Source organism: Pygocentrus nattereri, chromosome 25 (genome assembly GCF_015220715.1).
Source record: "Pygocentrus nattereri isolate fPygNat1 chromosome 25, fPygNat1.pri, whole genome shotgun sequence".
In the NCBI taxonomy this organism is placed as follows: domain Eukaryota; kingdom Metazoa; phylum Chordata; class Actinopteri; order Characiformes; family Serrasalmidae; genus Pygocentrus; species Pygocentrus nattereri.
In genome coordinates this window covers 18,789,496-18,811,481 of record NC_051235.1, presented here as the reverse complement: position 1 = coordinate 18,811,481, position 21,986 = coordinate 18,789,496, and the positions used below count along the sequence as shown (strand labels likewise).

The following is a 21,986-nucleotide window of genomic DNA, read 5'->3' as shown; positions in this document are numbered from 1 at the left end:
TGTTTTGTTTTGTTTTTTGCTTAATTTAACATGTTGGGAAAAAAGATGAAACATAAAATATAGCCTCTTCAAAAATTATGACGCATTTTACATTTTGTTTTTTTTTCCCACAATATGTTACACTCAACAAATTGTGCATTAATGTTTGCACAAAAAAAAATCTTGTTCAAATACAGCAATACCTCTAGCATCTCCAGCAGACTACACTGAGCAGTGCTCATAGGAGACCCATGGATAAATTAATGCTCAGAAAACGCCCCTCAAGTGCCTCCACTGTACAAGCTGCATGAGCTACGTTCACATGATGAAAATGTTATTGAATTACTGAAAGTAATAAATACATTCTGATGAAGCATATTTTGTCCAGTCATATAACTATAACATAGTGAACCGCTAATTGCAATCTGTGCAGACTAATGTGATTATACAGCATTGAATATTTAATGTTTTGACAGCCCTGATTTATTTAAACACCTTGAAGTGCAATCCATGATGTCTAAAAAAGTGTAATAAATAAATAATTTTGTTAGAGGCCTATACCTTTTGCACTCTAACACAACCAGGCAATGGACAAAAGCTGTCATGTTCTGTAAATCAAATCTGTCTGGCCTCAGTCAACCTTACAGAGGCCCGTTGATGCACATTAGGTGACAAACACAGTATTGACACTCTTCTATTGGTGCCTTGCAGGCATAACTGCACAAATCAACAGAAATCAAAGAGCAAAGTGACAGCTGAGTCGCATTGTAACAAAAAGCTGCCTGTGAGGTTTTGTTTTTATTTCTATGTGATTTAGGTGCTGCACTTTCCTGTGGTGTAGCTGTGGGCATCAGGCAGCAGGGTAAGTGGGTAGGGTTAGCATGGGGAGGGTCCTGTGTCCAGATGGTGTGTGTATGCACGAGTACAGAGAGAGAAGAACCACTGAGATGATTTGTCTTTGTGATTTGATGGAAGGACAAAGGGAGAGTGACAGATCAACCAGACCCAGATATGAGGGGGAGAGGGAGAGAGGATGGGGCGAGAGAGAGAGAGAGACAGAAGAACAAATATATGCCATTTGGAGGGAGTACACTAACAAGAAAGAAACCATAGAGTATGTTAGATACTCAACTGCACACCATGATGCTGCTTACTGTGGTGGTGTTCAGGAGATTTATATAACAGAGAAAGCTCTCTTCGTTAGAAGCTCCACAATACTCCCTGCAACTTGAAACCACTTCATGTTTTTTTCTTTTTATACTTTTCTATGCTTTTTATGCTATAGAATGTTTTGGTAAAAACAGTGAAACTGAAACAAGCAATACATTGTAGGCCTATTTGATGTACTTAGTCATTTCCACATGAGTAAAATATCGCTGTTGTCGGAACAAAACCTTGTATCTCCGTTTTTGTTGTTTTTAGTATTAGAAATAATTTGAAAGTGCCTGTTGCTCTTTACATTGTATGGAAATTTTACGATGAATGGAACAAAAGAAATGGAAAAAAGTTTCTGCATTTTATAAATGTTTATGAATATGCATCAGCAGACATGACGAAGAATATTGCACATCACAGCTGGCCCCCAATTCCAGCATCGGTTTGTCCCTAAAAGGAGTAAACAGTACATTACTTTTTGCTCAACTATGCTTCAGTAGAAGTAAAATATAAAATAAAATGCCTGCAAATCCATCAAAATGTTACTAAAGGACATGTGACTGAGCAGTAACTTTCCACATCTGTCTGCCACTTCAGAGAAATAATGCATGGGATCTAGTTTTCATGGCAAAACATGTCAGAGCTTTTAAAATATCAGTGCCAGAGCATCCAAAGTGAAAATAAGAAGTGACGTTTATCCCATCTTAGACTAATAGAGGGTTTATGGCATTAATGTCTCAGTTGTCCCTCTGCCATATGGTTATTGTTTGAGTGATTCTCTGCTGATATTGATACAAGAGCTGTGTGTGCAACAGTCTGTGAGCGGTACGGTATTGATCAGGTTATCGATACAGTGTCTCTGAGGTCTCTCTCCGCTGGCCTTCTGTCCCTCTGTGGCCTGCTTCCTCCTCTACTCCCCTCCATCACTGTGGATTAGCATCTCAAAGCCTGAGCAGCTTCCACACTGACACACCAACATCAAGCCAGAAGTGTGGCCAAGCTTTTCATTGATATAGTCCATTCAAAGAACACACACGTTTACTCACTCACTCAGATAAACTCTCACTAACTAGGGGCGTAAATCTCTGAATTCACAGTGATTCCACTTGATTGCAGTTCTTTACAAAGTACAATGCAGTGCTCTAACTTCGTTCCAGTTCATGTTTATGTTAATATCCAAAAAATTATCACATAAAATACTGTGCCAAAATCAGAAACTACCCTTTTAACATAAATTTTAACATAAATTTAACCCCACCCCTACATAAATAGAGTACTAACATACAATAGCGTAGACAAAGAAACAGGATCTCATGTAGATTGTTCAGAACTGACCAATATCCTATCCAGGGTAGAATCGGCACTGATAGCAAACCTTTGATTGGACCAATGCATCACTAATTTTAAACACTTACAAACTTTGGTGCATTTTCACCCCTAACACTAGCTATTCAAGTTTCCCTTGTGTGCTCCACTAAGTCTTACAAATACCTCCCTGCGTAGTGCACGTATTAGGGCTTTACCAATCATTTATGCTTTAATGGCCATTGGTGAAGTGGACATGTCTGTGTGTACATATTGTATTTGTAATAAGCAGCAGGTTTGTTTTGCTGGGCTCCACATTGGCTAATTTATCACTAATCTGGATCTCTCTGTCATTAACATGAAACATGAGGGTTCACAGATAGTCCAGGTAGTGCGTTTTACTCTCTTCCTACAAATCTTGCCTTTCCTCTCTATCTCTCTCTCCCTCCCTCGCTCTCTCTCTCTCTCTCTCTCTCTCTCTCTCTCTCTCATTTCCTCCCTCCTACTCTTTAAGGGGCTTTGTAGTGCCGAAGACTTCTCCCCATCCCCCTTCTCTCTCTCTCTCTCTCTCTCTCTCTCTCTCTCTCTCTCTCTCTCTCTCTCTCTCTCAGTTGCTGGGGCAGGCCCATCTGGTATTTAGACTAGCATTTGCCTGTGAATAGCATGGAGGTGGGGAGAGGAGGGGAGTGGGCGCCAGTGGCCCTCTCTCTCACTGAGCCCGTCACTCAGAGCGAAAGAGAGGGAGAAACACGGGGAGAGTGAGAGAGAAAAAGGATGACTGCCGCTGCTCCCTGCTCTGCTCAGGGGACTAGCAACGTTTTACTCAAGCAGGAGAATGGATATAACCATGAGGAGGTAGGACCACAGGTCTAGGGCTATGAACTCTGGTATGTTATAATGATGATAATGATAATAATATTAATTATAGCAATAGTGATAAACAATATGTTGTCTATACTGGTACAACAGTATTGATAAAAGCTTACTGCAATGTAAGATATTTTTATGTGTATTGTAGATTTTTTCTTCAAAGAACAGTTTCCAGTGCATCAAAACAAAAAAATTGTACATTTGTTTACAGTTTTGTGTAAGGCTTCCGTTGGTGTAATTTCAAGACACAGAAAACAGAATAGTCCAAACAATACAGATGTCAAGTTTATATGCATTTAAAATAGAGTAGCAGTGCTCAGGAAGCATGGGTGCAGCTACTAAAGCAGTATTTTAATCATTAATTATTATCAAACTAGAAACTGTAAAATCTAGTAGGAAAATGACAAATAGAAATGTTTAAATACCACCCAGGACTAAAGATTAATACTCACATTGTGATGGGTAATAGGGCTGGTTTTTGTGATCAGGTATTTGGCTCATCAAACCACAGGTTTAAGGGTTTTCCACATAGTGCCGTGCACGTTGCTTACATGTGTCTGTGTGCATGTGTTTTGTCACGTCACACCACTGAGTGGCTAATTGAAATCGTGGTAGAACAGTTTTGAATGGGGTTCAGTGGGTTTCCATGGATAGTTGACTCTCTCTGTTGATCCTCCTTTTCTTACCCTCCCTCTTTCTGTTTGCTTTTCTCTTTCTCGCTTCTGCAAATATGTTGCTCAAGCAGTGAGTTTGATGTGACTATGAATTAAATTGTAAGTCTGGAGGTGTGTGTTCCTTGAGAAAATACCCAGTACTGCTGCGCAGGTTTGGGTTTGCTTTTTATGCCAATGCTTGACATAGCCTTGGGTGAAAGGCCACATCATCTAGCTTTACACTCTTCATTGTCTTGATTTCACTGCCTGCAGTGTTGGTCAGATCACTATCCAGAATATGGATTACTTTACGTCAGTTATGCCATAGTAGAAAAGGAGACAGGACAGGATATTGTGAGGCTCTGTAGGAAGCCCTGGAAGGTAAAGCTTAAACTGATAGCAGTTGAGCATGGTATCAGAGTGAGTAATGATCCAGTATCTCTCTGAGATCATTTTACAACTTCTTATCCTGATTCTCATGAAGACTGCTTGTGGTATTGTATTTGAAGTCAGCTATAGATGTCACTATGGATCGTGTTGTTGCATTAGTGAACTGATTATATTGACAGTTCATTGAGAGAGCATTAAATTTGACCATTTTATTTGTTATAACTTGTCTTTGTTTTAAAAGATCTCTTAGTATATATGTTATACTGCTGTCAGGAAAAAAACCTGGTATCCCCAAAATTATAACTTTACAGGAAAAGGAAAAAAACTACTTTACTTTTCTTGTGAGTCAGTGAAACTAGACTTCTTTCAGAGTACATTTTGGCCATTTCTGTTGGTCCATTCTTCATGAAATTGACACACAATGTAAAGGGCAACAAGTATATTCAAATTATGCCAAAAATTAAAAAATGACAAAAATAGAGATACAAGGTTTTGTTCCGACAGCAGTTCTAGACTAAGCAGATGTTCTACAGGATGTTTATTTTAATTCCAGAAAACAGTGTAAAAGATAAGAGTTTGCTTCATGATTGGTAGTGAATTGGTTGTGTTTTGGGGCAGTGAGAGAGGGTCTGTTTTAGTTTTGGGGCTGTTTTGTTTTTTTGGTTGAATAGGATACCTAGACTGTGAAAGACATGTGGGCTATGTAAGAGTAATTTGGAGTTTGTAAAGGCGTGGAATGATGGGGTCAGCCTCCTGGGTAGAGCTGTCACTTTCTGCAGATCCCCTAGTGGCCATTCCACCATTGAATGGAAATCAACTGAAATTTTTAAATATTACAGTCAAATAAGATATTGTTGCCCATAACTCAAAAAACAGTTTCAAATTAACTAGGAGGACACTTTGGGCTGTCTGTGTATGACTATGTGAACTGCTAGCGAGCAATGAGAGATGAAATGCCGTTAATATTATGCAAGCCTGAACATTTTAACAAAACATAAATAACATGAATTATTACAATGCTAAACTCCCAAAGAGCAGCAGATTTAAAGTAACATTATCATTCATTCCCTAGGGTATCCCTGCATGGCTCAGAAGACTTTTCCTTTTCTTTTTCTCCTAATTTAATCAGGTTAGCAGTCCACCCCTAACCTTCACGCAGTAGTGGACATGCCCCCTCATCATATTGCTTCACTGATCCCGTGGCATGTCACCCCCCTCAGGGCTCCTGTCTGAAGACAGAGACCCCCAAAGCACAGCAACTGCCGCACACACTCACACACCCCCACCCCACAGCACCTTCACGTCAACTTCTCTACTCCCCAGCAAACGTCACACAAGCACAAAAACAAGCCCATGCTCTTTTAAATAGGCCTGTCATTCTATTGTAGTGACTGACTGCAGTTTCCTGTCCTCAAGTCTGTGTGTGTGTGTGTGTGTGTGTGTGTGTGTGTGTGTGTGTGTGTGTGTGTGTGTGTGTTTGCGTGTGTATCTGTGTTAATTTGTCTCTGAAGATGTGTGTGCACAGCTTTGCAGTAGCAGGACCATAGGGTGGACACCTGTGGCCACACAACCAGAGACCTCCACAACCCGTTAAGGGCCGAGAAACAGAGGATGGCAAACAAATGAATGTGACTGAGCAGCTCCCGTGCCCTTTGCTGTGGCACTTGGGGAGAGGAAGCGGGAGAAGAAAAGACTCAGAAAAAGGCCTGGCAGGTTTTTAGTGCACAGCTTGTTAATGACATGTTGACTGATCACTGGAGCATGCTTTCACTTCACCTCTCGCTAATGAGCCACCTGTGTAGCATGTGCTGGATTTATAGCCAACAGTAAGACAACCCAAACTCATCTGCACTCTTAAGTGGCACTTTTTCTGCTTTTCTCTGCATTTGCCTATGTTGATCAGAAATCAGATGACAAAGGTTTGAAAAAGGTTACTTTGAAACTATAATGAATGTGAAATTGAAGAGTGAGGAAAGTAGAGGTAGATATCATGACCAAGATATCATTTATATAGACCTTTCTGTGAGTGGTATTGACAGAAATACAGCTGCTGAAACACTGATATTTATAAGGAATTAATTAAAAGACTTGATAGAAACAGACAAACTGTACTGGTTGTGGTTAGTTTCTAGCCTTTGGGATGTGAGTCCCAGTCGAGTCTTTAGTAGAGAATTTTAGCTTAGTCTCGTTATTAGCTGGAGGCATTGTACAAAAATAAACCCCAACACAACTTCAAATTAAGACCATTTCATTACAACAACCTTCCATCTGAAGGACAGAAGTGAAGTGCCACACACAGTAAATGAAATGTTTAAAAGATGGCGGCAGAGCAAAATGAAATGGTTGTCTAGTCTGTGGTCTAGTTAGATAATTTAATAGCTAATCTGGCTGAAGTTTTAATACAGCTTTTTATTAAGACTTAAGGCTTTTCTGTAAAAAGGCTGGTTGTTTGAAGTCATATTGAACATAACACTGCAGCAAGCTGTTGAAAACAACATTGCAGTGGTGGGTGTATAAACAGCAAAACTGACAGGCAAACACACAAAAGGTTGGAAACAAAGATTTACTGCCTTCACCTTAGCATTTTTATTTTATTCACTCACAACTCTCAAGTCTGAGCCAAATTGTGAGTTAAGTGAGTCAGTAAAAAGTGGGTACGAGTTGGATTGCAAGACTGTCAACATGCAACTCGAGTCGTTGACTTGAGCGGCAATTTTTAGTTTCTGCTGTTTATTTTTATTTTTTAATTAGCATATTAGACAACTCACAGTTGACAGTTGAGAACCATGTCAATACGTAAAGCACAAACTACTGGAGTGTGATCATTTTTAAAAAAATTAAATCAGCTAATATTATTGGTTATCAGAATTTTTAGCTCCCTAAAAAACTGGTATCAGTAACAAAATGCTCATATCTGCCAGGGCTAAGAATTAAAATAGGGTACAGATAACATTTTCATAGTGAAGGGGAAACTAGGATTTGCTGATCTATTTCTAGTTTGCATCCCCTCAGCTTCTCTCATATCAGTTAAGCTTCTCTGAACATGGAGTGAAAGTGTAAACAAAGTGAACAAAAGACCTGGGTCAGATTTGGGGGATCTGTCTTTTACCATCAGGATGGTGGTATTTACTGCCTTGGGGGGAGCATGTGTGTGGTTGACTTGACTTATTAGCGTGTGTGTGTGTGTGTGTGTGTGTGTGTGACTGTGATAGACGGTTGAGTAGGCCTTACACTGATCAGTGTTGTGATTGGGTCTGATGACTGCTACTTCAGTGGTTCTAATGTAACCTGATTGGCTCGCTCTGCAGACTTTACTTTCCCAGCCCCCTCCTGGGCCCAGCTCAGTCAAATTACACTCACACACTTAAACACACACCCCTCCCTCTGACACACTGCCCCAGGGCCACTCACACTGTGCTGCCAAATAACACACTTAAAAACAACCTTTACAAAACACATGCTATTATTTTACATGTATTTACACAGTAAAAAAGTCAGAGACTACCCTTTTTTTGTTTGTTTAATTTTTAGGAAACCATGAAGAACAAATTATTAATTTTTCAGTGTCAGGGAAAAAAGTAGAAAACTAATTTAACAAAGAATTACAGAGGAGACTCAACAGCTAAATACAAAATCATGTTTTCAGTATTTAGTATGTCCACAGGAGATTTGCTTCCAGTGTTTCAAAGAAATCTGCAGGGATATTTTTTCACACCTCTAAAGTTCAGTTTTGGAAGTTGGTTGCATTTTTCCTTCTCACAATCCAAGTAATCAAAAACACATTCAAGGATTTTGCTGTCTGAACTGGCTGTTCTATTGTTCTGAGAACACCAGGAGCTTCTTTGTTTAATTTAGAAATGTTCTTTTTTGTCTGTTTTCTTTTATCAGTAAATAAAATGCAAATCTCACAGTGGAAGGATGCACAGAAACACCTTGATTCTATCCCCTCTCTCTCAAAGATGAAAGCATGAAGTAATATTTATCAGATGGTGATAGTTTTGTGAACTTTTATTTTTCTCTCTTATTTTCCTTAGATTTTCCTCTTCCTTATGAAAGTTTTCTAATGTGTGATCTCCTCATTAAGTATGTAAAGTTATAAAACATTGAAAACATGGTTGCTTACAACAATTATTAAAACGTGTATAACGTTTAAATCGTTAGATTGAGAGTTTAATGCAGCATGCAGATGTAAGTGGATATGAAGCCTATGAATAGCTGTCTGTAGCTGGTAATGTAATGCTTCATTGACACCTTTCAGATTTCTCCCCTTTTGCGTGGAGAAAGAGAAGTCCAGACACAATCTCTCCCACCAGGTTCATTTCCTGTTTCGTTTGTAAAGCTGGACTGAAAGACAGGCCGAGAGGCAGTTCTGGTCTGATTCACTTGCGAGGTCTTAAGCAGGCAGGTAGAACGCAAGTCTCTAATGCCTGCAGCACTTTCCAAACCAAACATGAGATTTTTATTAGAAACAGCACTTTAGTCTTCATTAGGTCAATTTGTTCAGCATCTGTTCTGTATTTGTGTAGTCATGAAAAATGAACATGCAATTATTTGCATGTTTGTAACTTTCTCTCTCTCTCTCTGCTTCTTTTTGTTCCTCTCTTACTCTCTATCACTCGTCTTTTCTCTACATCTCTCTTTCTCTGTGATATTTCTTCCTCTCTAATTCTCTCTCTTGTCCTTCCTGTCTCTCTTTCTATTATCTCACTCTTTCTTTACTCTCTCCCTCTTTCTTCTTTTGCTGTTTCACTTTTTCAGTGCCTTCTCTTGCTCTGTTTCCCTTTTTCTTATTTTCTTTCTCTTCTTTTTCTCTCTCCTTTTCTGCTTTCTTTGTCTCTTACTCACAGTCTGACACTTTTTCTGTTCCTATCTTTCTCTTCTCAATATCTCTTTACTTCACTTCAGTTTTTCTTCCCTTCTCTTTCCCTTTCTCACTTTTTCTTTCTTTACTCTCTCTTTCTCTTGTTTGCATTTGCCTGTTTTTCTCCTCTTTTTTGCACTTTTGTTCACTCTTCTCTCTTCATCTTTCTCACTATTTTTCTCTTTCTGCCTCTCTCTCTCTCTCTCTCTCTCTCTCTCTCTCTCTCTCTCTCTCTCTCTCTCTCGCTCTCTCTCTCTCAAACTTTGACTCTGAACTCTCAGTAGCAAACAATACATGCAAAAACATGAGGAGCATGCTTAGGGCCCAGGGGGCGTTCAGGGTTCACCATCTTTTTTTCTTCTTCTATGGAACAGCTGCTGTACATGCCCCCCCCCATTTTTAAAACTGCTCTCTATATGCAATGTGATTACACTGCTGCACACTCCAGCTCTGAGACAGGGGGATAAACTGTGATTTTTAAAAATTTATTTTATATAAAGCAAACACTGAACCAGCCTAATAATGGACACATGTTGCCTGGTACCTCACTCCATAGCACGCAACAGAGTGTTATAATCATCACAAATTTCACATCATCCTCATCAGTCACACAAAAATATTGACTTCAAATTGACGGTTTGGTCATTAACCAACTTTACTGTTTGTCAGCTTATAAATTGGAGGCATTTGTAATCAGAGAAATTAGCTTGAATGTCAAATCTGCCTCCAGCTACTTATCATACAGGTGCAGGACATAATCACCATCTATGTTTATCAGCTCTGTTGCAGTGACTGATTCTGCATTCATTCTATTAGCATTCCTTTAGTCTGCACTGTCAGATACCAGATGGTGTCTGACATGGTGTTATTACCTCCTTAGAATGTGAAGGAATGAAGACTACACTTTATACTCAGTTGTTTTAAATAGCTTTTATTGTTTTTAATCAGACACTAACCTTTAAGTATTCACTTTTTAAAAAGATGTCCGGTGTTGTAATTTCCCAACAGGAAAATCTTCAGTCTTGTCTCTTGTTGTGAATAAAAAGTGAAAACATAAAAGCTTTAACAGTCATTTATTGTAAGCAGCTGTTAAGATTTTTAAAGTTCCAATATTGTCTATAGTCCATGCAATGCCAAATAAAACAAATACAAAACTCTGTAGCCTGTTGAGTCTGTGATAAATCTAATAGGAAAAAAAATATCCACCATTTAATAACAAAATCACAATTTTTCACCTTCCCATGTGAAACCTGGAGCCTGTTTGGTCAGATATGGATCTGTGTCAAATTCAGCTTTGTCAGAATTGGCCAACTGTAACCACCGTAATGGCCATCTTGTTGGCAATGTTGTTATTGGAACGATTTAATATTCTTTTTTTTCATCTTCTTCAAAGAAAACAAACAACAACCAGTTGGTTTTCTGTACTGAAGCGTATTACTTTATTGTAAATATAATTTGTTCTGGCCAGAGTTTCTCATTTTTGGCAACAAGATTTAATGGCTTGATGGCCTGAATGGCTGTTTACCCATAGTATACAAGGGTGGGTTTAGGGCTGGGAAATATGACTTTGCTTTTCTGAGCATATCGTGGACATTGCCAGTTCTTGAAATCACTTCCCAACTGCATGTTTGACTGCAAAATTAGTGTCGTTTAATTGGATTTGTGCAGCACAGTATGTGAAATGTTGAATACAAAGCACTGTATTGTATTTTGAATAGTACTTTAAATGTGGCCCTACATTATCTTTTCAACACAGCGAATGTTAGAAAATATTGTGATATTGCGTATCCTGATATTACACTGTTGCCATATCACCCACCTGTAGGCTGTCTTAAAGGACACCTCTTGCACCCACTGCCCTCCTTCTGCTCATTTCACCATTTTTTCATTTTCACCCTGTCACTTCTTTTATCATTCACAGTTTTCAACCCATCTGGAGAGCATAGTGTGATAATATGAAGAATAACAGGCTCTGATCTCCTGCTGGAGCTGCAAAAGTGTCTTAGGGATCTAGTTTACATCCTGATGGAGACACACTGGGGTTTTTAACAGTGTGAATGCACAGAACTCCGCATAACAATCATGTGATCTTTTAAAGTTAGACCAGCTTTCTCAAGCGCTCAGGGAACGGTGAGTTAGTAACTCCTGGAGGAATTCAGCTAAAGTGTGTGTGTGTGTGTGTGCGCGCATAGTGCCCTGTTTGTAAAGATGTACATACTACACACACATACACTTTGAGAAAAACACATTCTTGGCATGACTTGAGCATGAGATCAGAAATTGTCCGTTGTCCTAAATCCTCTCCCTGCTTTTCCTCCTTTTCTGCCTTTTCTTTCATTTTAAGGAAATAATAAAGAAGATTTCTTTCAAGTAATAAAACATCCCCTCGACCCCCTAATGCTGCAAGAGCTTCATTTATGTGTGCATACAAAGGCTTGGAGCCTCTCTCTCTCACTGTCTCTCTGTGTCTCTCACTCTCCCCTTCTCTCTCTTTTGTGCCTGCTTGAATAGTGGGGCCTTTGGAGGTGCCTCCTCCAGCTCTCACCAATCAAACACTCCTACCACACACACACATATGCACACACACACATGCACACACACCATTCACACTTCAAAGAACCATAAGCACTCTCAACTATGATGTCATCTTCAGCCTGTCCATGGCATTACAAGCATCAAATAGGCAATCAGAGAGAGAGTGAATTGCCGCATTGAAATAAAGTGTTTAATTTGAGTTCCCTAATAGAGAAATGCTCTGTGCTAGATCAGGGGAACCCATGAAAGACAGTTTCCCTTGAGGCTATGACCTCTTTGCCTCTATAAAGCCTTTCGGTGGCTTTGACACTACGAGCAGTTGGTTCTTTTTATGGCAGGAGCTAATGGAGTTCCTCATGGCTCTATATAGGGGCATTTTCCATTTCTCAAGAATGTAATGATGGTGGGAAATGTGTTAAAACAATGATAACTGAATAATTTTATTATTTTTTTTTGGAAAAAATTTATCCTTGAAATGAATTGTTTCCATGTGTTCCAATCACAGTCATCATTTATTTTTCCTCTTTCTTTCTCTCATTGTGTCAGTCATTAGCAGTGTGTATTGTTAGTTTGAACTGACCTCTGGTCTTCTGGGTGACTTTAGTATCTGGGTGCTGAGGAGCTCAAAACGCTGGTATGTGGCTAAAGTATTGCCCTGGCCACACACACACCCTTTAAAATCAGGGTTTCTAAAAGGTTCTTGGCTAGGATGTATGGTTTTAGTAGGATTTCTGTATAAATAAATTGTTGAGATGTGAAAGTTATTCAGAGTGGTTTGATGTGAGGCTTTGTAGAGAAATTTACTTACAGAGGGGCTGATAGGAACCAGGTATTATGATATATATGCAATTATTTTATTTGCTGTCCACAATTAATGGTGAACTAACACATCTTCTGTAATCTTGAAGGTAAAAAGAAGTCAATCTTTAAAACATAATTCTGAAAAAAATTATTACATGTTCATATCTGCCATGAGTGGACCTTTAGGCCAAAACATTATCTCAAAACTATTGCAAAACAGTATCTCAGGCATTAGACAATGTGTTCATTACCAATCCTTATAATAACTTTCTGCAAGGAAGCTATTAAAGACACAAACACTCTGGTTCCTATAACCACCACTGTTAAAAGTTCTGTCTGGGCAAGTTTCTGGGCACATTTCACATTTCACTGCGAATGACTTTATTTACATCTAAAATATTCATGAAATTTGATGAAATTCCCTTTTTGTGGCATAACTAAAAAATAACTTGTATTATTAAGAGTGCACACTAAGAGCATATGTGTCAGCTCAGGATGATGGACTAATGTCTAATGAAAAAAGAACTTCAAGACACAAAACACTGTAGGCCCACTTTGCTAGAGGAGCAAAAAAGCCTTGAGAAGCATAAGATGTCAGCTAGCAACCAGAAAAACCCTACAGGGGAAAAAGGACTGTGAGTATTTGCAGAGAGAGAGAGAGCATGAAGGGGTTTTGTCTCCTTCAGGAATCTGTCAGAGCTTTGTCATGTCAAAGGACCATGAGTGAATGTTTGAACGGCCTTAATCCTCCCCAGCACAAGCAGCACTGTGTTATAGCAGTTTATAATGGGACAGACAGTGAGCCAGGCCTTAGGAGAGACAGAACACGCGAATGAGTGCATGGGAGTGGGAGAGAGAGACTATATGAGAATGAGAGAGTGTTTGAGAGACAGGCAGTGCTGTAGTGATTAAGGGAAGCTGTGTCTTAACTGCAGAGTGCTGTTTCACAGTGCTAAACCCATTAGCTCTCCTGCTGCTGATGTGTTAAAGCCTTACTGCCTAGACCGCCCAGCTCCTCCATAAATGCCTCTTTATTTTACATCAAAGAGCTGGGGAAAGTCTTTTTCTCTCTCTCTTACTCTCTCTTTCTTCCATTTTCTTACTATCTCTCTCTTCATTTCACTCATCCTCATCCTCCTTCTGTTTCCCCTGTTTCACAAAGATTTCCTCAGATACAGCCACATAGAGCCTTCCTTACCAGGACAGAGAATTGCCTTTCAGAATCTTTTCTCTGCTTGTCTCTTAGCTAACATGCTGTTGTGCTTTTTTCTCATCTCGTCCCTGCCTCAGGCAATAGCAGTGAGCCACACACGGTGTGGTTCCAAACTCTGTTAATCAAACCATTATGCCTTCTGTCAGTATTACTTTGTCTTATCACAGTGTGGTCATGGAGAACCAAATGCAAAAGTGCAGGTTGGACAAGCAAGTTCTCATTATTGTTTTGTTTAATCAGCACAATAGATGCATGACTTATATTCCTCCTCATGTGTTTTTTTTCCAAATAGTGAGTGGCACAAACTGAATGAGAAATGCGCTCTTACATGTTTGTGGTTATTAGATTGCAGTCTTTGTATATCAAAGTAAATGCAACAAAAGCAGTGAGAAATCCTATTATTAGCATAAAAGACCGAAGAAGCCACCATTTCTGTCAGCCTTAAAGGGTTAAGTAAACAAAGCGTTAACTGGCCAGCATTGCTGACAATGAATTGATTTTGTTAATTGTTGCAGCTGTACTCTCAGTACATAATGGTTGATACTTCTCTCTTTGCTCTCTTTGTCTGTCCCAGGCATATGAGTGGGCTCTGGAAGGTATGAGGCACTTGGCTTGTGTTACTATGGAGGACTGCAGCATGCCCGAGAAATGTCAGAGTGTGATTGCCTGTCTGGAGACCTATCGCAGCCAGCACCCTCCTATCCCAGACACACGCTTCCAAGAGATGAAGGACCTGGCTGGGGAGCTGAAGAGCGAGCAGGGCCTCAAGCAGTGGAAGTTTGCCTGGTCCAAGTGTCAGGAGACTAAGCAGATATTTGAGAAGAAGCTGGAAGCAGCACTCCGTGCCCGCCGCACGTTGCCCAGCGAGCACGCCGAGACAAGGTCAGTTACTGGTACCCCTCGCAGACACTCAGACGGTTGTGCCAAGCCTCAGGAGCGAAGCAGCAGCTTGTCCTTCTCCTGCAAGAAGGCCTTCAGCAGCAGCTGGGCTCGCGAAAGGTTCTCCTTCCAGTCCAGCACCTCCTCCTCCACCCCCTGCAGTCCAATCAGCAATCGCTTGGACGCAAAAGACTTGGTCAGGACTCCCACAAGAAGTCCTTATCACCTAGAAAACCGGATTCAACATAAAACTCCCCTCAGCTCCCACCGGCTAACTCGCAGCACCTCTTCAGAGGAGTCGCCTCAAAGTTCATCCTGCTCCTACAGTCCTAGCCTTTCCTCTCTGAGCGAAACGAACCGGAGAGTTCTGCGAAAGACTCAGAGCTTTGATGCTGCAGGCAGTGAGGTGGGGTCCTGGTATGGGACATGCCAGCGAACACTAAGCGAGCCAGCCCACAGGGGAAACACGGGGGTCTTCATCAAGGGTCTGGAGGTTAGCAGTACTGAGGTGGCTGACCGGCCCTATAGTCCACGGCTGACCCCAGCTCATGGCTGGGCATCAGTGGATACGCACCGCACTGGGAGCCCCATCCCAGAACCTCGTGCCAAGGGCAGGTAGGAACTCGTATATACATGACCATGCACTTAACCCATCAACATTTTTGCACAGTTTACTGTTTTCTGAAAACCGCAGGCTAACGTTTATACAGGCATACTCACTTGCATGCATTGATGACAGACATGCAACGTGCCTGTCAGGCGTGCCTTCTTCACCCCCAGGAAAAGTCCTATGGTTCTTATTATGACTAAAAAAATATTATGGAGAATATTATGCAGAAATTTTTATTCTGTTAGCAGATAATTATGCTTGTTTTAGGAAATAAAGCTTAAACGAGCAACAATATCAACAAGACGACATTTTCTCTGGATAAAATGACTTCAAACAGGTAAAAATATGCAAATGTTAAAATTACTTTGATAATCTTACAATGTTCTTATAACAATCTGAAAACTGTTTTCAGATGGAATGGTACAAAAATATGGACTGACTGGGGATCTACAAAGACTAGTTTGAGAGTCCAGTACTGGACCTTAAGTGTTTTCCCTGCTGATCCAACTAATCAGCTGTTTAACAGCCCCTAACCAAGTGGCAGTGGTTAAATTGGAATTCCACTCATTTTTCAAACTTTTAGCATAATTTAAGGGTAAAGATGTAAACAAAGTAATTCAGAGTATTTTGATGTGAAGTGGTTCAATTCAAGAATAACCACTTCCTAGTTTGTAGAAGTAGTTACTAATACTAAAGTAGAGGTAAATCTGAGAACAGTTGCCTTACAGCAGACTACATGTACTTTTGTGCAATGAATAGATTGAAGTATGTTTTAGGCCATAATCTCACAGTTATATTAAAACAATGGCTAGGGTATCAGTGCATTCATGACAATTTCATTTTATAGTTTGTGAGGTAGCTTTGGGAAGTATTAAACACTTCAGACGTCTGCCTCCTATCACTGTCACCACCCTGTGAACAGTTCTTAATTTGTTTCTCTAGGATGGAGCATTTCACATCAAATCACTCCAAATAACTTTGCTTACATTTGTACCATTTGATTAAGCAGACATTTTGAAGAATGAGTGGGATTCCCCTTGAAAATAGAGAAAGCACTAAAAGGTGCTGGGCAGTGTATCTCCAGGACCAGGACTTCTTTAAAATTCTTGCAGTCCTACATGACCATATTCTGAAACTCATGCATGCACTAATATAAGCTTATACAAAGGTAGATGCTCAGCTAAACATTAAAACAGTGTTTTTGTCTGGCCATAGCAGTATTTAGGGTGAATAACAGCAGTGTGCGCACATACACATTACTCTCCCTCTCATGCTCGTCCTCTCTGTGTCTCTCACAGGCCAAGATACTTTACAAGCTTTTTTCCAAACTCACACACACACTGTCAACTGTCACCGTGACAACATACACACACAGACATATCTGCCTCTTGTTCCTGGCCAAAACACACACTGTCTCATGCTGAGAAGCTGTTTGCAGGCTGCTGCCATGTGTGTGAGTGCCTCATGTGGATATTAGGATCTATAAGCTATGAGCGTGTGTGTGTGTGTGTCTGTCTTTACTCTTAACCCTGTAATCCATCCCCCTCTATCAGGCAGTGATGTGTTTTCCAGACAGTGCCCTCTTCTCCCGTTAACCATCCTGAGAAAAAACACACAGCCCCTGATGACTCTCCCAGATGAGTCGTGCAGCTTTGAAGTGCAGCGTTTGTCTTCCGCTGCTTTACACACCACAGATATTAGGACAGGCCATTTTAGCCATTTATTAGCACAGAGGAGGGTGGAAGGGAATGAGGGAGATGCCCATAGAGTATATAGGCCTAGACGTGAAGTCTTCTGCAGGGCTCTATACAAAGCTTGTGCCCAGTGATGGTTAACCATGTTACCATGGTAACACTTACCAATTATTTACTTATTGATTTATTATTTTAAACCATATACTAGCAGATAACAGATACTAAGATTCCCCATTGTCCTACATTAGTACCACATTTGGTGCATGTAGCATAGATGAAGTTGTTCTAAAAACCTCTCTGTTGAGCTGCACTGGTTGAACATCAGTGATATTCCTGGAAGCATCAGCAGGTATACTTAGGAGATAACAATGCCAGCAATAATAAAAAAAAAATTCTTACAGTAATTCTAAGATGTGAGTTGAACCTCAACCCTGTTTGATCGCTTACTGTGGTTATTTTGCACACGGTTATGTGAATAAGATTATTTTACTGGTACAGACTACATCATCAGCCATCCTAGGTTTCAGACCAGCATCCATTGCAATGAACGTCATGTGTTTTCTTCTTTATTTTGTGCTTTGCTGCACATAACACCATTTGAGACCTGTTGTCCATTGTAATGGATGTTTAACAGCAAATCAAACACAGCTTACCACCTCCCACTGCATTGAGGGGAAAAGGGCAGCACATTGAAGCAACGCATGGCAGCACTCTAGCCAAAGAGACAGAGTAAGGGCTAATTTTAACTATTTTTAATGGTATGTATTCAAAGGCCCAAAAAGCATGTTGGTGGGATGTTTTATGATGAAAACATCTTCTGAAGGTCAGGATTAGGATGTGGGGTCAGTGCAAAATAGTGGAATAAAACCTTTAAATAAAATCATTTTCTCAATCAGGCATACTTGAATTGGTTGATTGTTGTTTGGTGTGATCCACACTTGTGCTGGAGTGTATGTGTGTACAACATGCATTGCCGTTGTCTCCATGCAAAATATGCTGGATCACAGTCTGTAGACTGAAACTGATAATCACTATTCACAATACACCGATAACATACTAGAGTAGATAATGCAGGCACATACCTAAAAGCACACACTTGTACATCCATGCAAAGAAATATAAACACATGCACAGTTCATATGTTAGGATTACTACCCAGTGCTAGTTATTCCAGTCTGAATTTGTGTGGTTATGAATCATAACTCTGGCTTACATAAGATTCACCCATACAGCAATGCTTTCAGGTGTATTGTTCATACCAAACTGACAGGCTAAAAAGAAGCCTTACAGCTTCAGCCACTCCAAAAGTGGGAAGGAGATGCCCAGGGGTAGTCAGTCTGCTGACCTCTGCTTGACGAAGTGCGAAATGCATCATCATTAAGTAGAGTTTGAAACAAAAGGCATGTGTGAAATTTCCAAATTGAATGTGAAGCAGGTTAGACTTTTTCTGTTTTTGCCATGAATGTAGTTGATCAGCCAAGATTTGATGCCTGACGCCGTCCACACGCTTGCCTCAGACTTCCTTGAGAGGTTGAGTAACGTCTAATAGACTTAAGATGTTTCTGATTTATTTTCTCTGTGGCTGAAGGTCCAAGAGCCATAATTGACCAGAGCATAATAGAATCTCTCTCTCTCTCTCTCTCTCTCTCTCTCTCTAGTGTGTTAGCTTAGAACAAGTGGTTTGAGGCAAATGTATTATGATTTAGACATGTGTTTGGCATAATGCAAATTAGTGGGTTGTAAGCTTCCATTATTTGCCATCTAAATTATCGAACAAACACATTTTTCTGAATTAGTCATGAAGTTTAACTTAATTCTTATTTATTAATGCATAGTCATTTGTTTTCTCTTTTTCAGTAAATTACGGCACATCGTGGATGAGATGGTGACGACAGAGCGTGAGTATGTGCGCTCCCTCCGCTACATCATCGATCACTACTTTCCTGAGATGGAGCGACCTGACCTGCCTCAAGACTTGCGAGGCAAGCGCAGCGTCATCTTCGGGAACCTAGAGAAGCTGGTGGACTTCCACAGCCAGTATTTCCTCAAGGAGCTGGAGAGCTGCTGTAACCACCCATTGCGCGTCAGCCACTGCTTCCTGCGCCATGTAAGAACCACCTGCTGCACTTTTAGCATGTTTCAATGCAAGACTGCTGATTAATATCTCTGAAAAGAGCTTTCATCTGTCTGTATGTTTGTGTTTAGATGTGAAAGGCAAAACTGACACCTTCTGACTGTATTGACACATTTGTAGTAATTTTCCTTTGGAAAATCAGTCTTACTGCCAGACTAGGTATTTCCAGGTTGGTCTAAAGACATTGTATAGATATTACGGAGAATTAATGTAAAAAAAATTCAAAAATTCTCCCTCTTTTTTCAACTTCTAAGTAGAAATCAAAGTAACCCACATGAAACTGAAATGAAAAAAAAAAATGGCACTGAACTGTGTAGTGAGTGTAGACCCAGTATAGTCTCTCCTTATTCTGTCCATCATATTTGCGGTCGTCCAAAAGCTCTGGCCCTCTCTGAGCACTGCTATTCAGGAAGGTTTGGTATGCATAAAGTGTTTGAGAGAGAGAAAAAAAAATCAGTGTTTAATGAAGGCCAGTGAGGAGACTCTCTCGACCTACAGCAGAGCCTTCATCTCAGGGTCTAAAATTACCTGACACATTCCTGGCACAGCGAAAGCTGCACTGCATGTGTCAAATGAATATAAAACACATTATAAAGCAGTTTGCACCATATCACAGAAAAACACCTTCCAAATAAAACTGAAAATGAATGGCTGTTCCACACCATTCAACATTTCCTGGCCAATGAAAAGTGACAGGTTGTTCCACAGGCTTTGAAATGCTGGACTGGATTGGCGAATATATATTTCACCAAGTGGGATTTCTTAGTTAGCCAAATAATCCAAACTAGATGTCAAGCCTGTATAATTGGAGGTCAGTAACCTTCATATGGGACTGTGCATAACTCTGGGTTTAACCCTTGAAATCCCCTGGCCATTTAAGGGGTTAAGTTATCCACCTTGAGATATCTTGCTTTATGAATCCCTAATAATGATATTGGATTTTTGTTGTAAATTTGCAGCAAGACCAGTTTGGATTGTATGCCCTATACAGCAAGAATAAGCCCAAGTCTGATGCACTGCTGGCCAGCCATGGTAACAGCTTCTTTAGGGTGAGTGGACCACTGCATAAACATGAACAGACAAGACGCTTCACTGTGTTTGTGTGTGTCTTATGCTTCTCTCTTTCTGTCTCGCTCTCTCTTTCTCTCTCTCTCTATCCAGCATAAGCAGCTGGAGCTGGAGGACAAGATGGACCTGGCCTCTTACCTGCTGAAACCCATTCAGCGGATGAGTAAATATGCTCTGCTCCTTAAGGACCTGATTAAGGAGGTAAGCGAAGCTCAGGAGCAGGAGCTTTCCTACCTGCGTGCTGCTGCCGAAATGGTCAAGTTCCAGCTCCGCCATGGCAACGACCTGCTCGCCATGGACGCCATCCGTGACTGCGACGTGAGTCACATACACATCTCACACTCAAACCAAGTGCTCCCAAAACAGTTCAAATGTTTGGAATCATTTGTCTTATTAGTAATTGGTGTTATTTTATTAAATGATAATGTATACAGTACAGGTTTAAATACTATAAGCTTGACAGCAGCATTTAAATGTATTTATTTTTGTTGGTGTTAAATTAATCTTGGACACATTTAAATATAATTTAAAATTAACTGATTAACTTATATTAAGTTGTAAAGTGGCGGTCATGTGCAAAATTAAACAAAATTCATTTTATGTTTTATATTAATAGTGATTTTCAAAGTAGTGTGTACTTATTTCTGTAGTCATTTTATGTGCATTCTCATACTGCGTAATACTGCATCTCATTAGAATAACATTTGCTGTACAGGCAGGCTACTAAATTTTATTTATTTTTACAAAGTCTACATTATTCTGCAATTTTTTGATATCACTCTTCTCTCTGTCTCAGGTGAATCTGAAGGAACAGGGGCAGTTGGTGCGGCAGGATGAGTTCACCATTTGGTACGGCAGGAAGAAGTGCCAGAGACACGTATTTCTGTTTGAGGACCTGGTGCTGTTTAGCAAACCCAAGCGCATTGAGGGAGGCCTTGACGTGTACATATACAAACACTCATTTAAGGTAAACTATGCCTGTATGTTTCTGTGTGATGTGTTTAAATGAAACATTATCCTTTGATTGATAATGAACTGCAGTATGATGTCATCTCTGACGCAGAGTGCAGAGTGATGGTTTCATCCAGTACAGTTTTGCATTTGCGCAAACAGGCAGTTAGTTATCAGGTTTAGTAGTCGTGTGATCTGAAAAATCCGTGTGGCCTCTGGCCCTTCAGGACTGGAATTGGACACCCCTTTATTTTAAAGAAACATGCTTGTAAATACAATGTATACTTGATAAACATGTTTCTATTATTGTGCTCATAAACATTTCAATTTTGGCCACAAGATTCATACATTTTTAGGTCAGAGTGGAATTTTTGTTCTTTGTTCTTTTGTTGTTTTCGCAAACCCCAAAATAACCTGTGATAAAACATAGTTGCAATGGCATCACACAATGACCATTTCTTAATATTTCATGAATGTCTTTCTCCTACTGTTGCAGACTGCAGATGTGGGGATGACCGAGACGTCAGGTGAAAGTGGACTGCGCTTTGAGATCTGGTTCCGCAGGAGAACATCAAAGAACCAAACCTACATCCTCCAGGCCTCTACGGCCGAAGTCAAACAAGCCTGGACCTCAGACATTGCCCGCATGCTGTGGCAACAGGCCACGCGGAACAAAGGTGTGTGTGTTTGTACAAATGCGAAAAATAGTTAAGCTGTGATGTGTGTGGAGGTTTTGTCAAGTCATCATATGAAAAGAATGAATGAATAAAAGAGAGACAGTCTTATGTAGGAGGTCTCCTGTTTCCTAGCACCTCAGCAGGTTTGGAAATAATTAATTCTGTGTTTGTAGCTGTAGTCACTCCAGGCCTGCAGGAACGGGCTTTTAAA

At 40.2% G+C, this 21,986-nt stretch overlaps 1 protein-coding gene across 2 annotated transcripts in view; it reads left to right on the top strand.

Moving 5' to 3' along the window:
* Positions 1–21,986, top strand: part of plekhg4 (pleckstrin homology domain containing, family G (with RhoGef domain) member 4) — an 86,592-nt gene that overhangs the window by 59,295 nt on the left and 5,311 nt on the right. For both annotated transcript variants that reach the window (XM_017706168.2, XM_017706167.2), the window contains exons 14-19: positions 14,337–15,256; positions 18,803–19,052; positions 20,039–20,128; positions 20,241–20,465; positions 20,944–21,114; positions 21,595–21,775. In XM_017706168.2, coding sequence (XP_017561657.1) covers positions 14,337–15,256; positions 18,803–19,052; positions 20,039–20,128; positions 20,241–20,465; positions 20,944–21,114; positions 21,595–21,775 — 1,837 coding nt within the window. The remainder of the gene's footprint in view (positions 1–14,336; positions 15,257–18,802; positions 19,053–20,038; positions 20,129–20,240; positions 20,466–20,943; positions 21,115–21,594; positions 21,776–21,986) is intronic.